Source organism: Acipenser ruthenus, chromosome 6, assembly GCF_902713425.1.
Source record: "Acipenser ruthenus chromosome 6, fAciRut3.2 maternal haplotype, whole genome shotgun sequence".
In the NCBI taxonomy this organism is placed as follows: domain Eukaryota; kingdom Metazoa; phylum Chordata; class Actinopteri; order Acipenseriformes; family Acipenseridae; genus Acipenser; species Acipenser ruthenus.
This window is the reverse complement of record NC_081194.1, coordinates 37,145,286-37,160,956: the sequence shown is the minus strand read 5'-3', so window position 1 is coordinate 37,160,956 and position 15,671 is coordinate 37,145,286. Positions and strand designations below refer to the sequence as shown.

Below are 15,671 nucleotides of genomic sequence, written 5' to 3'. Positions count from 1 at the left end.
AATCAGATGAGGGGCATGGCAACTGAGAGTGCAACAACAAATTAAATATACATATTCAATGGCAAAAACTTTGTTAAAGTAACGTTAAGGTGTGTTTGCAAATGTCCAAAAGGTTAGGAAATTGCAAATTAAGGTAGCCACACAACCTTAACTCTGCACCCTTGTGTATGTTTCCTGTCACACTTGACATCACATATGACATCATCAATGACATGGGCAATGACATCACTAAGCACATGACAAATTCTCCCCGAAGACTGGCCATGCGGAAGTCATTGTGATTGGTAACATGTTCAGTAACTGCAGTAAATCTCCAAAATCTCCAAGTATAAGAATCTTATCATATTTAGTGGTATAGACAGATAGTATAGTCTTGTAAGAAAGATTGTCTTGGTTTAGGTGGGCAATAGATATTTACCATAAGTACAGGGAGTCGACCTATCAAGTATGAAGGATAAAGATTCAAAGGATAAAAATTCCCCAAAACTATTCTGTTTACAATTCTAGATATCAAAGAAAATGCTACCTAGTCCACCTCCCCGCCCTCCAGCACGTGCTTGCTGGATAAAAGTATAGCTGGAGGGTGAGGCTGCAATTAAAGTATTATTATTATTATTATTATTATTATTATTATTATTATTATTATTATTATTTGTTTATTAGCAGACACCCTTATCTAGGGCGACTTACAATTGTTACAAGATATCAAATTATTTTTACATACAATTACCCATTTATACAGTTGGGTTTTTACTGGAGCAATCTAGGTAAAGTACCTTGCTCATGGGTACAGCAGCAGTGTCCTCCACTGGGATTGAACCCATGACCCTCCGGTCAAGAGTCCAGAGCCCTAACCACTACTCCACACTGCTGCCCTGTGAATACGTACAACAGGATTTTAAAAGGAAGTTCTTTTCAGTATTATTTCAGAGAGTAAATACATTATTTATAGGTTCTCAATTTACCAGTACACTTGTATGCAAATCATTTCGTAAAAAAATAAATGACATTTTCTTGATATCTGGATCTCACCGGGCACACACACACACACACACATATATATATATATATATAGATAGATAAAATCATCCACACTATGCCAGGTCTCAGTCAAAAATAAAAATCCAAGTTTAGCGAGTGATGAGATCACTAATTAAAATAGCTTTATTAGATAGGGACTGCACATTAAGTAGAGTTACATGTATTTTATTGCACTGAGATAAAGGATAAAGGCTGTATTTAAAGAAACTTTAATAAGATTATTAGAAATCAGCCCCTGAGTGGGATAGGTCTACCAGAATAGTCCCTACAACTTGCAATAAAGGTTTCAATTTTATTATTACCCTCATCAACAGCTACCTCACTATGATTGCTGCTCTAGAAAGAGTGCAAAGAAGAGCAACCAGAATTATCCCGGGTTTAAAAGGCATGTCGTATGCAGACAGGCTAGAAGAATTGAATCTATTCAGTCTTGAACAAAGAAGACTACACAGTGATTTGATTCAGACATTCAAAATTCAAAAAAGTGCCTCATATTTTCTGTTCTGAATGCCCCTTTATCTAATCTCCATTTGTGACCCCTGGTCCTTGTTTCTTTTTTCAGGACAAAAAAGTCCCCTGGGTTGACATTGTCTATACCTTTTAGGGTTTTGAATGTCTGAATAAGATCACCGCGTAGTCTTCTTTGTTCAAGACTGAATAGATTCAGTTCTTTTAGCCTGTCTGCATATGACATGCCTTTTAAACCCGGGATAATTCTGGTTGCTCTTCTTTGCACTCTTTCTAGAGCAGCAATGTCCTTTTTGTAACAAGGTGACCAGAACTGAACACAATATTCTAGGTGAGGTCTTACTAATGCATTGTAAAGTTTTAACATTACTTCCCTTGATTTAAATTCAGCACTTCTCACAATATATCCGAGCATCTTGTTGGCCTTTTTTATAACTTCCCCACATTATCTAGATGTAGACATTGCTGAGTCAACATAAACTCCTAGGCCTTTTTCATAGTTCCCTTCTTCAATTTCAGTATCTCCCATATGATATTTATAATGCACATTTTTATTGCCTGCATGCAATACTTTACACTTTTCTCTATTAAATTTCATTTGCCATGTGTCTGCCCAGTTCTGAATGTTGTCTGGATCATTTTGAATGACCGTTGCAGCTGCAACAGTGTTTGCCACTCCTCCTATTTTTGTGTCGTCTGCAAATTTAAGAAGTTTGCTTACAATACCAGAATCTAAATCATTAATGTAGATTAGGAATAGCAGAGGACCTAATACTGATCCCTGTGGTACACCACTGGTTACCTCGCTCCATTTTGAGGTTTCTCCTCTAATCAGTACTTTCTGTTTTCTACATGTTAACCACTCCCTAATCCATGTGCATGCATTGCCTTGAATCCCTACTGCGTTCATTTTGAGAATTAATCTTTTATGCAGGACTTTGTCAAAAGCTTTCTGGAAATCTAAATAGACCATGTTGTATGGGAGGATCTCATCTGGCCCAGGGAATTTGTTTATTTTAAGAGCTCCTAGTCCCTTTAACACTTCTGCCTCTGTTATGCTAAAGTTATTTAAAATTGGATAGGAACAGGTTGACATGTGGGGCATGTTGTCCGTGTCCTCCTTTGTAAAAACCTGTGAAAAGTAATCATTTAATATAGTTGATATTTTTTTTCTTTGTCTATGATTTTGCCATTTGTGTCTCTTAGACATTTAACCTCCTCTTTGAATGTTCTCTTGCTGTTATAATATTGGAAAAACATTTTGGAATTGGTTTTAGCCCCCTTAGCAATATTGATTTCTATCTCTCATTTCTGTGCACATGCAGCATAGCAAGTGCAGACAATCGCTCATCGGTCATGCTTGCACTAAGCCATGTCGTAAGCCTTCAAAGAGCTGAAAAGGAGCGTTCACAGGAGCAGGTTGTCACTGGTAAAGTTAGAAGCATGCTTAACATGCAATGGATGTTTGGGAAGAATATCATGTTGGACTGGTTTATGGTTTCCTCCATAGTTGAAGGCAGGGTTGTTCTACTGCCACTGCTTGTATACTTGTGCTTCCATCTTTCAATTTCCTGTTCAAGGCAATCTGGATCAGGCAGGTCATCTTGGTACCGCTGGTTTAGAAGTTTTCATTTTTCCTTTGTAAGTTTCTCTAGAGATGTAGGAACTAAATATGCAGCTAGCAGAGCTGGTTCTGCAAAGTTTGAAAATCTGGATTCCATTTCATGACTTGTATGATTAATGAAGGGATAAAAAAGATTCAGCCTGTAATATTCTTCTGTTGTTTGTGAAGGGACATTATGTCCGTGTTGTTGTCTTGAGGTAATGCGCTTCTTTGCTGGCTCCACATCTACAGAGGCTGCAATCTCAACAGCTTTAGAGTAGATTGCCCTAAAGCCACTTTCACTGCATTGCATGACAATTACATCCTTTACATTTTTTGCTTCTTTATATGCACATAGAATTTCAATGCAAGGAGACTGCAGAAGCTTGGTCAGAGGCTGGGTATATCCCAAAATTAGCTAAGTCATTACGGCTGTAACTATTACATTATAAAAGATATATTCAGTCTTGAACAAAGAAGACTGTGCGGCGATCTGATTCAAACATTCAAAATCCTAAAAGGAGATTAGATAAAGGGACATTCAGAACAGAAAATAGGAGGCACTTTTTTACACAAAGAATTGAGGGTCTGGAACTAACTCCCCAGTAATGTTGTTGAAGCTGACACCCTAAGATCCTTCAAGAAGCTGCTTGATGAGATTCTGGGATCAATAAGCTACTAACAACCAAACAAGCAAGATGGGCTGAATGGCCTCCTCTCGTTTGTAAACTTTCTTATGTTCTTTTCTTATGTTCTTCTTATTCTATTGAATTCCTTAATCTTGCTGCAGTAGCCAAGTGATTTGCAGAAGCTTCTGTTTCTATTGAATATAACCCTGAATACACTGCACTGAATTTTGCCGAAAAAGTCCAAAGTGCCGTCTTCCTACTTGAACTCTTTCCTGAACTGCCCTCTTGGTGTGCGTCCTATGCTGATCTTCTATAGCTGCATAAAATACATTTTAAATAGTAAATAAAACTAACAATTATAACTGTTGCTCAATGGTTTGTATTTCAGGAAATGCACACTTAGAAATTCATATCAACCAGTCTATAACATAGTCTGATATTAATTTCTAAGCATATATACATGTGTACATAGTCTATGTACAAATAAAACTGCAAATTGTAACAGAAGGGATAACACTCCCTTGCACATAGCTTATTTAAATAAACCTTCATTTGTATTTATTTTTTGCCCCGTTTACCTCTGTGCTGTGAATTAAATTAACTCTGGGTCTCACTCTGCTTAAGTTAATGTACAGTAAAATAAATCAAACACTGCCATTTTTCATTTACATGTACAAGCATCTTTTTTTTTATTCCAAATTTAATTTTTGTAGTAGACCAATTGTTCACCTTGCACAACACAAGCACAACTACTACTTTGAACAAGTAAAAAAAAAAAAAAAACAACAGCAAAAAATAATAAAAATATAGCAATCTCTTTTTCTTAAATTGCCGTTTTTGCAAAATTGTACATAAAATATAATCCTAAACAAATACATTTTCATATATTTTTTCTTTATTGCCTTAGAATAACCGTAACTTAAGGCTATATTTAAGATAACACACTAAATGTTCATGACATTTGAATAAACTTAGACTAGGCGATAGTTATGTTAGGCTGGCCCTACTTAGGCAGACCCTCATCTCAGCTGCTGGTGTAACAGATGAACGCCAGTTGAAAAATGAAAGCACTCTATTTACTTTTTTTTTACCGGCGAATCTGCACAGCAGGCTAGTAAAAAATAAAAAATTAACATTGTCATTGGAAGCGTGTAGGCTACTTGAATGGGAGAGCGGGGTTATTCAATGGAATTATGTTTTGTTGCATGTACTGTACTAAACACTTTAAATGAACTATTTTTATGTATTTTACTGGGATTTTTATGAGCCTTCGTGTCACGTGGTGCAAAAACAACCGCGGTCATGACCTTGGTGTCCTCATAGCTGGTTACGGCCTTGTGTCGAGTGCTGTGACACAGTAATGAAAGCCATTATACACATAATTTAGTATTATTATTATTATTATTATTATTATTATTATTAGCAGTTGTCACAAAATATACACATTGAATCACAATACAGTGTGCTATAGCTACACTACTTTTTTCTCACCTACCTGTCCTCTGAATGAGCTCAGCAAGTTTGTAACTGTCCTTTGTAATTCAATCTTGAGAACGTTGCAAACCCAGGTGTTGTGATCAATGCCTTGATCAGTCACCTTTTGATCATGTATGCTAATTTTTTTGTATTAGATGTAGGGCTGGCGACAGGCTGGCTGGTGGTAGTGTTTATTAGAATCTGCTGTGGGCACTCCATTCGTTATTATCTGTATACTGACTGAGAAGATGGCTCAAAGACGAGTACTGAATACGGAAGAAGTGCTTGAACTGTTACAAGATTTGGCTTAAGGATATTCTGTGTCGGGGTGAGTGATACCGACAGCGACGCAACCTGGACTGTTGAAACCAGCAGCTCCGACAGTGAAAGTGAGGACACTGAGCCAGATTTACCTGCAGGTCAAACACAACAAGTGCCGACCAGGGGGAGAGGTCATGGCCGATCCAGATCCAGTACTGGAGAAACAGCTGCTGTCCCTGCAGCACCTCCTGCATCTGCCGCTTCAGCACCACCAGCACCAAGGACAACTACACCTGCTGCATCAGCTTTTCATAGCATAATTCAGGAGATGGGCAAAGATGGGACAGTTTGGAAAATTATAAATCCCAGTAATGAGGCTTTGAGAAAACGCACATCAGGAAATGTTTTGTCTGAAGCTTCAGGCCCAACGCCGCACGCAAAACGAAACATCGATACCCCACTCTGTGCATTTCTGTTGTTGATCTCTATGCAACTGCTGCTTCACATTCAGCGCTGTGCCATGGCAGAGGTACAGCGGGTACTGAATGTTGACCCCTGGGAACTGTCTTTGGAGGAATTGCATATGCAGGCAAAAGCATTTATGTGGAGAGCTACTGGTCACAAAAGTGGGGTCTTCCCTTCTTCAAGAAAACAATGTCACGGAATCGCTTTCGGGAAATCCTGAGATTCATAAGTTTTGATTTGAGAACAACAAGAGCAGCCGGACTTATTGCAAACACATTTGCCATGGCATCAGAGTTTTGGGACAGCTTCATCACAAATAGCATTACCTGCTATAAGCCTGGACCTAACATCACCGTGGATGAGCAGCTGTTTCCCACAACGGCACACTGTCGCTGGACACAGTACACGGCCAACAAACCAAACAAGTTTGGCATCAAATTCTGGCTTGCAGCTGACGTGGATTCCAAATACCTTGTAAATGGTTTCCCCTACCTGGGAAAGGACAAAATGCGCCCTGCTGGTGAGACTTCCCCTACCTGGGCAAAGGACGAAATGTCACCACTCCAGTACACTCTTCAGGCAGAACGACTGTGCCACCCTGAGTGTGTACAGGTGTAAAAAAAAAAAAAAAAAGCTTATTCTAAGCTCTCTGCACAAATCGGTGACCATCAGGACTGATGCTAAATGAAAGCCAGAGACTGTTGCACTTTACAACGCAACGAAGTGCGGTGTGGATATACAAATGGCACGGCTGTATTCTGTCAAAGGTGGTACTCGCAGGTGGCCTGTGGCTGTGGATGTTTTCTCTATTTTACTCCAATCTACTTCTGCTATTCTCTGTTTCATTCCTTTATAATTTGTCTTTTTAAAATTGGAAACTTTGGCTTTAGTTGTTACTTTTGGGGTTTTAAAAAGCATTTCAAATGGGACCATGTTGTGGTCTGAGTTTGCCAATGGTTCTCTGACCTCTATTTTGGTTATTCTGTCTTTGTTATTTGAAAAGACTAAATCAAGGCATGCCCCCACTCTAGTTGGTGCCTTGACAAATTGCATTAGGAAGCAGTCATTTGTCATTTCTACCATTTCAATTTTGGCTGTCTTGCTCCCCACTAGGTTATCCAAGTTTATATGGAAAGTTGAAATCCCACATTAGTATGGCTTCTCCTTTTCTACACACATTTCTAATTTCTTTGTATAAAAGATTATTTTGCTCGATATCTGAATTTGGTGGTCTATAGCATGTCCCTATTATTATGAACTTGGAAATTTTGTCCATTATTCTGACCCATATTGATTCTGCGTTGTTTGTTTCTTCCAGATTTAACACCTGGGCTTCAAGACTCTTCTGTCCTGCCTGTCTTTCCTATACAGTGTATACCCAATAATATTCTATTCGTCTCCATCACTCTCAGATAATCACATTTCTGTAACACCTATCACATCGCAGTTACTTATTAGTGCAGTAGCTTCAAGTTCATTTTGTTTTTGAAACTTCTAGCATTTAGATAAATACATTTAATGGCTATCTTACCTGAGTTGTTGCCCATGTTTTGATGTAGTCTCCCTTTGTTATTTTTGTTGATTTCTCCCCCCTAACTTTCTAGTTTTAAATGGTTTCTGAACCTCCTCGAGGATCCTTTCTCAGAATAGATTGGTTCCCTTTTTATTTAAGCCAGTCCGCCCCGCCTGTATAGATAGTCCTTGTTATAGAATGTGGTCCAATGTTCAGGAAGGTGAAGCCTTCCTATGTGCGCAATGATTTCAGCCATGCATTTAGATTATTTATTTCCAGCTGTCCGTATGGAACTTTGCAAGGCGCTGGTAGTATCCCAGAAAATACCACGGTTTTGGTCTTGCCATTTAATTTCCTTCCTAGCGCTCTGAATTTGTTTTGCAGGGATCTAGGTCTGTCTCTTCCAATGTTGATTGTACCGCTGTGGATGACTACTACTGTGTTGTTTCCTGTTCGTTCTAGGATCCTGTCCACGTTCTCAGTGATGTGCGTGAAAAAGGCTCCTGGAAGGCAGCACACTGCTGTTGTAAGGGGGTCCAGACTATGCACTGAACTTGCTGTGTTTCTCAATATGGAGTCCCCGACAATCATTTTTGCTGCCTGGCCAGCAGCATTTATGGGGTCCTGGAAGTTGTTCTTTTCGTTCTCTTGATGCTGGTTTTGATCATCTAAATTTTGAAGTGGGTCAAATTTGTTGACATTTTGATTTCTGGTGGTTGTGTTTGACTACATTTTCTTTTTTTTCCCTGTCTCTGCTGTAAGGAAAAAATGATGAAAACTGAAAAACAATATTAGTGAATGTCAAAAATATGTTTATTGGTGTAATACAAGAATATAATTATTTGAAGAAAGCAGAGACAAATGCTCTGGGTCACAGCAGATGGAATCTGTGCCACAGACAATGGCTGGAATCACTTTTTAATAACATAGAACACTCCCCTATAATGACATCATTTGAGACCCTTCCCCACCTAAACCTGTGTACGTGGCCAGTCGCCAAGCCTTTTCATCTGTAGATTCTCTGAGATTATTTCCACAAATGCCCATAAATGGTCATATTTGCTGTCCCTGCATTCCAAAATACCCCACCTAAACTCTGTGCTCAATGTCTCTCCATTGAAAGTACCATACGTCCCAAATATTAATATGGACTATCAAATTTCCTTACACTGCCTATCTGAACCCAGCTGTTTCGACCCTCTTCTATCTCCCTGATGGCTTTCTGTCTGTTAGGGGTGCAAAGAATTTCAGGTGTGCCAGCTCCTCAAACTCCTGTTGTGATCTCATTTCGTGCAGCTCCATTTTTAGCATACTTACTCGTTGAAGCAAGTCCTGGATCTTGCAGCACTTTACAAACACTTTGTTTAGCTCTGCTGGGTTTTCTCAGATTTCCCACATCATGCAGGTGTCACAGATTACTGGCTTGAAGCCCATGTTAATTTTTTTTGTAAGTTTAAGTTGAGTTTCTGCAGCTGTCAACCTGCTTTCAAACTGCTTCTAAACTGCTCTGCACTTTTTCACAAACACTTCTCCCACACTGCCACTCTCCACTGTTTGGACTGCCTTGCTTTTGTGTGGTGCCTGTGTGTGCTTTGTTAACTCCGCGCCCTTGTCTCAGAATGGTGCCGAGTTTGAATCAGCTAGCCTGAATTTCAGCTTGTTATAAAAGCTGTTTAGAATTTAAGCTGTAGTAATTTTCCAATGTACTGCATTTTCTGATTAAAGCAGTTAAAGATTTAATTTCTCTTTACTAATTGTTAGTAAACAGATAATATTTGGGGTATCATAGCACTTCTGGGACATCTTGACCACTAAAGTCTTTTGCATGAGTGGTATTTGATGAGGAAAATGTATCTGTTTAGGTATACCAAGATATTTACTAAACAAGATGTCTGAATGTGGTATTAAAGGCAACCCATTACCCACCCCCAGTCGTTCTGAATTTATTCATGTGTCTCCACACTTGTTTTAATGATGTTTGAGACAGCAAGAGACCATTGGATTAAACAATAGATTGTATTGTTTTCCTGAATAATAAAAGAGAATACAAATAATAATTAAAAAAAAAAAAAAAAAAAATACATTACATGTGGTGTGTGTGTGCAGAGGTTGGAATTGACATGTCACAGAGGTCAGAGAACCATTGGCAAACTCAGACCACAACATGGTCTCATTTGAAATGCTTTGTAAAACCCCAAAGTAATGACTAAAGCTAAGGTTTACAATTTTAGGAAGGCAAACTATGAAGGAATGAAACAGAGACTAACAGAAGTAGATTGGAGTAAAATAGAGAAAACATCCTCGGAAAAAGAATGGCTTTTTTTTTTTTAAATGTAGTACAGAGGTGCAAAACAATTACGACATCCCAAAAGTAGACAAATCTAAAACAAAATTGCCAAAATGGTTTAATAGATCAATTAAAAAACTAAAATATTCAGAGAAAAAAGGCACTTTTACAGAGTGTTTAAAAGGGACCAAGAACAAAGTACACAGAAAGAGTACTTGGAACTGCAAACACAAGTCAAAAAGGAAGTTTGAGAGATAGAAATGAGCATTGCTAAGGGGGCTAAAACCAATTCCAAATTTTTTTTCCAATATTATAACAGCAAGAGAACATTCAAAGAGGAGGTTAAATGTCTACAAATGGCAAAATCATAGAGGAAGAAAAAAAAATAGCAAATATAGTAAATTATTACTTTTCACAAGTTTTTACAAAGGAGGATACGGGCAAACGTAACCGAGCCACAAAAAGGGAGACAAAACCGAACCAGGTAACTACTACTATGGTAACACTATCTTGGGAGACAGTCAGTGTGGTTTTAGGAAAGGGAGATCGTGTCTAACTAACCTGCTTGACTTTTGTGAGGATGCAACATTGAAAATGGATAACTGCAAAGCATATGACATGGTTTATTTAGATTTCCAGAAAGCTTTTGACAAAGTCCCGCATAAAAGATGAATTCTCAAACTGAACGCAGTAGGGATTCAAGGAAATGCATGCACATGGATTAGGGAGTGGTTAACATCTAGAAAACAGAAAGTACTGATTAGAGGAGAAACCTCAAAATGGAGCGAGGTAACCAGTGGTGTACCATAGGGATCAGTATTAGGTCCTCTGCTATTCCTAATCTACATTAGTGACTTTGATTCTGGTATAGTAAGCAAACTTGTAAAATTTGCAGATGACAAAAATAGGATGTGTGACAAACACTGTTGCAGCAGTAAAGGTCATTCAAAATGATATAGACAACATTCAGAACTGGGCAGACACATGGTAAACGACATTTAGTAGAGAAAAGTGTAAAGTACCGCACACAGGCAATAAAAATGTGCATTATGAATATTATATGGGAGATACTGAAATTGAAGAAGGAATCTATGAAAAAGACCTAGGAGTTTATGTTGACTCAGAAATGTCTTCATCTAGACAATGTGGGGAAGCTATAAAAAAAGGACAAGAAGATGCTTGAATATATTGTGAACAGCGTTGAATTTAAATCAAGGGAAGTAATGTTAAAACGTTACAATGCATTAGTAAGACCTCACCTAGAATGTTGTGTTCAGTTCTGGTCACCTCGTTACAAAAAGGATATTGCTGCTCTAGAAAGATTGCAACGAAGAGCGACCAGAATTATCCTGGGTTTAAAAGGCATGTCGTATGCAGACAGGCTAAAAGAATTGAATCTATTCAGTCTTGAAAAAAGAAGACTACGCGGTGATCTGATGCAAGCATTCAAAATCCTAAAAGGTATAGACAATGTCGACCCAGGAGACTTTTTTTTACCTGAAAAAAGAAACAAGGACCAGGGGTCACAAATAGAGATTAGATAAAGGGGCATTCAGAACAGAAAATGGGAGGCACTTTTTTACACAGGGAATTGTGAGGGTCTGGAACCAACTCCCCAGCAATGTTGTCAAAGCTGACACCCGGGATCCTTCAAGAAGCTGCTTGATGAGATTCTGGGATCAATAAGCTACTAACAACCAAATGAGCAAGATGGGCTGAATGGCCTCTCGTTTGTAAACTTTCTTATGTTCTTATACTATAACATGAACAGCAAGCATGTATTTATTTTTTTCTTCATTTCAGCGCTTTGGAAATGTTTTCATTTTGACTAAAATAGTTGTAAAATTCAAGAATATAACACACACACACACCCAGAGCACCCTCCTCTTGTTTGTAAACTTTCTTATGTTCTTATGTCACACAGGCTCACAGGATTTATTTCTTAAACAAACACAGACAGCTCACGTGACACTACCAGCGATGGTAGCACATGGAGGACACACATTTAAATGTACAAAACGGCAAAAATAAAACACTATAAAAAAACCTACAAATAAAAGGTGCCAACACAGTCTTTATGCCGCTCTTGTTGATCCTCTTCATGATATGCTCTGCTATTTTCTACCTACCTCCATCCCTCCCGACACTAAACAACAGCAACCAGAATTATCCCGGGTTTAAAAGGCATGTTGTATGCAGGCAGGCTAAAAGAATTGAATCTATTCAGTCTTGAACAAAGAAGACTACGCGGTGATCTGATTCAAACATTCAAAATCCTAAAAGGTATAGACAATGTCGACCCAGGGGACTTCTTTGACCTGAAAAAAGAAACAAGGACCAGGGGTCACAAATGGAGATTAGATAAAGGGGCATTCAGAACAGAAAATAGGAGGCACTTTTTTACACAGAGAATTGTGAGGTTCTGGAACCAACTCCCCAGTAATGTTGTTGAAGCTGACACCCTGGGATCCTTCAAGAAGCTGCTTGATGAGATTCTGGGATCAATAAGCTACTAACAACCAAATGAGCAAGATGGGCTGAATGGCCTCCTCTTGTTTGTAAACTTTCTTATGTTCTTATGTTCTTAAACACCTCCCTTCACTTGTGTTATCACAGAGACCACAACCCAACCCAGACCAGAAACTAGTGACTACAGGGGTTAGTGTGACTGATTACTTTTAAAATTAGCTACAGGGGCTAACTTCCCAGGACCGCTACAGTATCAATATTTAGAAAATCTACTTTCCTCCATATTGCTCCACATTCATTTTCTGAATGTTTCCTTCCCGTAAAAAAGTTAATTGAAATCAGCCCAAAGTGTCTATGGATATGTTACTACTGTAGATCATTCCAAGAGAAAAACTTCCAAGAAATAAATTACTGTAGTATTGTATTTAGGAAAACAATTGGATGAGACAGATGGAGTAGAATTAGTCTGTGTATAGTGCGCCGGGTGCCCACAAAATTGATGACTTTGCCTGGAAATATATTTTTGCACAAAGAAATAAATACGAATGACTATTCTAATCATGCAGGTTTCTACCTTTTTTCCTAATAGTGGGTTTGGTTTCCATGTAAATATTTTCTGTTCATTGTGGAGTTACGAATTGTGGATGATATTAGAATAAAAAACAACGCTTAGTGTTTATACATCATTGTGGTATTTACTTCAAAGATTTTTACCGTCAGAAGCTCTTTGCTTGTTATTCTAGGAACAACATTAAAAAAAAAACACATTGCTATGTTTTTGGAAAAGAAAACTGGTTCCAAAAAAAAAAGAAAAAAAGTCTTGAAGCTTGTCCAAAAAATATTATGTTGAAAGCATACACAGAAGTCTTGATTACACAGCCAGGTATTTAATTATATCATGTTTTTTCATATATAATTAGATTTTACAAGGAAAAACCTTTCAGACTGATAGGTAACTTCCAAAGGTATCCGTCATTTTTTAATCAACTGACTAACTAAAATACAATTAAAATGCATACTGTAGTTTACTTTTTAAGATTCTTCTCCAAGTAATAAAATAAATGATGGTGCCTGTCTCTCTGTCTGATAGGAACTTTGATACAGCACCTTCTCACACTGATCAACCTCTAAATGTCCATGTCTTTCTCTTAACCAGGTACCGAACATATATGAGACCTAGGTACAAAATGGCATACAAGATGGTTACTGAGATGGAGTGGAAGTGTTGTCATGGTTACTCAGGAGATGACTGCAGTGAAGGACCCACAGGAGGCCAGTCACAAGGGACTCAAATCTCCACAGTTAGGCCCCGGTCCAAACCAGTACGCCCAGGACAGACGGGCTCCAACTCTGGGAATGTACAGATAGAAGGTGAAGGTAATATATAAAACTTAGAATGTAATAAAACAATTGCCCATCAAATGCATTCAAAGCTGTGCCTAGTGTATTATCAGATAGAAGGGACGATTTCTTTGTAATATGCTTTTGATATTATGGTAAACTATGTAGGGAGTTTAGGTATATTGCTAGAGTTATATATGTTAACAGGCAAACCAAGAAATGCGGTACATTTGCCTGGGCGATTCACGAATTGCCCGCTGACTTTGTGTAAAGCTCAAAATAAAAATTAGAAGAACTTGACCGTGGTCTGCCCACTGCATCTCGGGCAGAATCCGAATCACTCCCTCTGTTCTTTCATTTCTGTTGTGAGTGACAGGCAGACCTTCTCTCTGTTCTTTCATTCCTGTTCTGAGTGACAGGCAGACCTCTCTGTTCTTTCATTCCTGTTCTGAGTGACAGGCAGACCTTCTGTCTGTTCTTTCATTCCTGTTCTGAGTGACAGGCAGACCTTCTGTCTGTTCTTTCATTCCTGTTCTGAGTGACAGGCAGACCTGCGAAACCTCTGGGCTTTACCCAGAGACTCCAGCTTTTCCATTCGGTCTCAGGGTCTGGGTTCTGTCGTGAAGTCTACATTCTTAAAAATGACCATGAGTTACCAAAATGACATAGTTTCCTAAGGGCAGGTCTGTCATGAGAAATTTGGCTACAAATAAAAGGTGCCAACATCATGTTGGATGTGGGCCCAGACCACCATCCAGCAACACCCCCGTCGTACTTTTTTAATTAAACATACAGAAATCTAAATGAATTTTGTTAATCAGTTTGAACCTACTTTAACTTAAAGATATCTGAAACAAGACATTTTTTAAACCATTAAAAGAGCCTTTTAATTCACATCTTGAATTTTAGCAAATCGTGACTTCTTGTAAAATATGGGCCTCTAAAAACACCATCCCTCACTGTAAACCGCTTGTCAAAACTGCAGTAAAATGCGTAGGAATCATTTTAAAAGGGTAATGTTTTCTTTACAACATATCAGAATTTGATCATTAAATGCTTATGTTAAAGTAAATTAATTTGTGCCCCATCCGAGCAACTGACAAGTTTTTTCATCCATACATCCCCTAATCCCGAAACTTTAAACAGGTTTACAATTCAATTTACAATGTCCTGAGCAGAGTGCTTTCCATCAAGCTGAATAAGACCAAGAAAGTCGTAAGAAAGCTCTCCCCAGTTCGACACACTCACAATGTACACTATGCCTTCTGACCCATCAAAAAGCAGACTCCAGAAATCGGCCAATTTCAGTTTTTCTTGCAATGCACAATTAATCAGCTGCAATTGTATTAATCATTTGTGCACCCCCACTGTATCACTGTGATAAGCACGTCCAACATTCACACCCAGTCACTTCAAAAGTACAATATCTTATTTATAATTGTGAATAGGACGTGCATGTTTGGCTCATGAAATGCAAGTAGAAAAATATTTAAGAGCTTTGTACTGTACTTCATTTATTTTTTTGTTGCCATCAGTCAAGTGGCAACTTTACTCAGGACTAAGATTTGCTGCACTCTTCTTGTGTTTTTCAAATACTGGAAGTTTTTTACTACACCTGCAGTAAATACTGGTTTTTGTCAGCAAGGTTTGGGTAAAAACGACAACGCATCACATTTCTGTCCGCTGAGGGTTAGTTTCCATCCACTGAACTTCATTAAGCCACTTCTCACTTCTCTCTTTTTTTTTTTTTTGCACTCTCTACATCAGTTTGTACATTTTTGGAGGAGGAAAACACTCTGTAAAATCACTGATGTTTGTTGTTTTTTTGGCATTGGGAATTTTATATGTTAACCTATTAAGTGTAGTTCGTGGCGCGGGAGCTAGGCTCTTCCCTAGCCTTTGTTCTCCTATCATCAATCAAATCTACTTCCTATTTAAACCATTAGTCACACCTTTATTCTGTCTTGCGTTTTTGGTTGTGAACCTAAGCAGATAGCAAAACCCCCAGCAATGTCTTTCAGAGTAAAGTATAAAAGAAAAAATGTAAGTATGGAGTACTTGCCACACGCACACCTCTTCCACAGATTCAGAGGTTTTTGAAGATCACTTCATGTCTGT

The 15,671-nt window shown here is 38.3% G+C and overlaps 1 protein-coding gene across 2 annotated transcripts in view; it reads left to right on the top strand.

The window, feature by feature from the left end:
- LOC117411587 (EMILIN-1-A-like) overlaps window positions 1–15,671 on the top strand; it is a 130,100-nt gene that overhangs the window by 61,230 nt on the left and 53,199 nt on the right. The window contains exon 3 of one of the 2 annotated variants that reach the window (XM_034019245.3): window positions 13,369–13,583. In XM_034019245.3, the coding sequence (XP_033875136.3) occupies window positions 13,369–13,583 (215 nt within the window). Of the gene's footprint in view, window positions 1–13,368; window positions 13,590–15,671 lie in introns of both variants that reach the window. The other variant, XM_034019244.3, reaches the window with a different exon arrangement.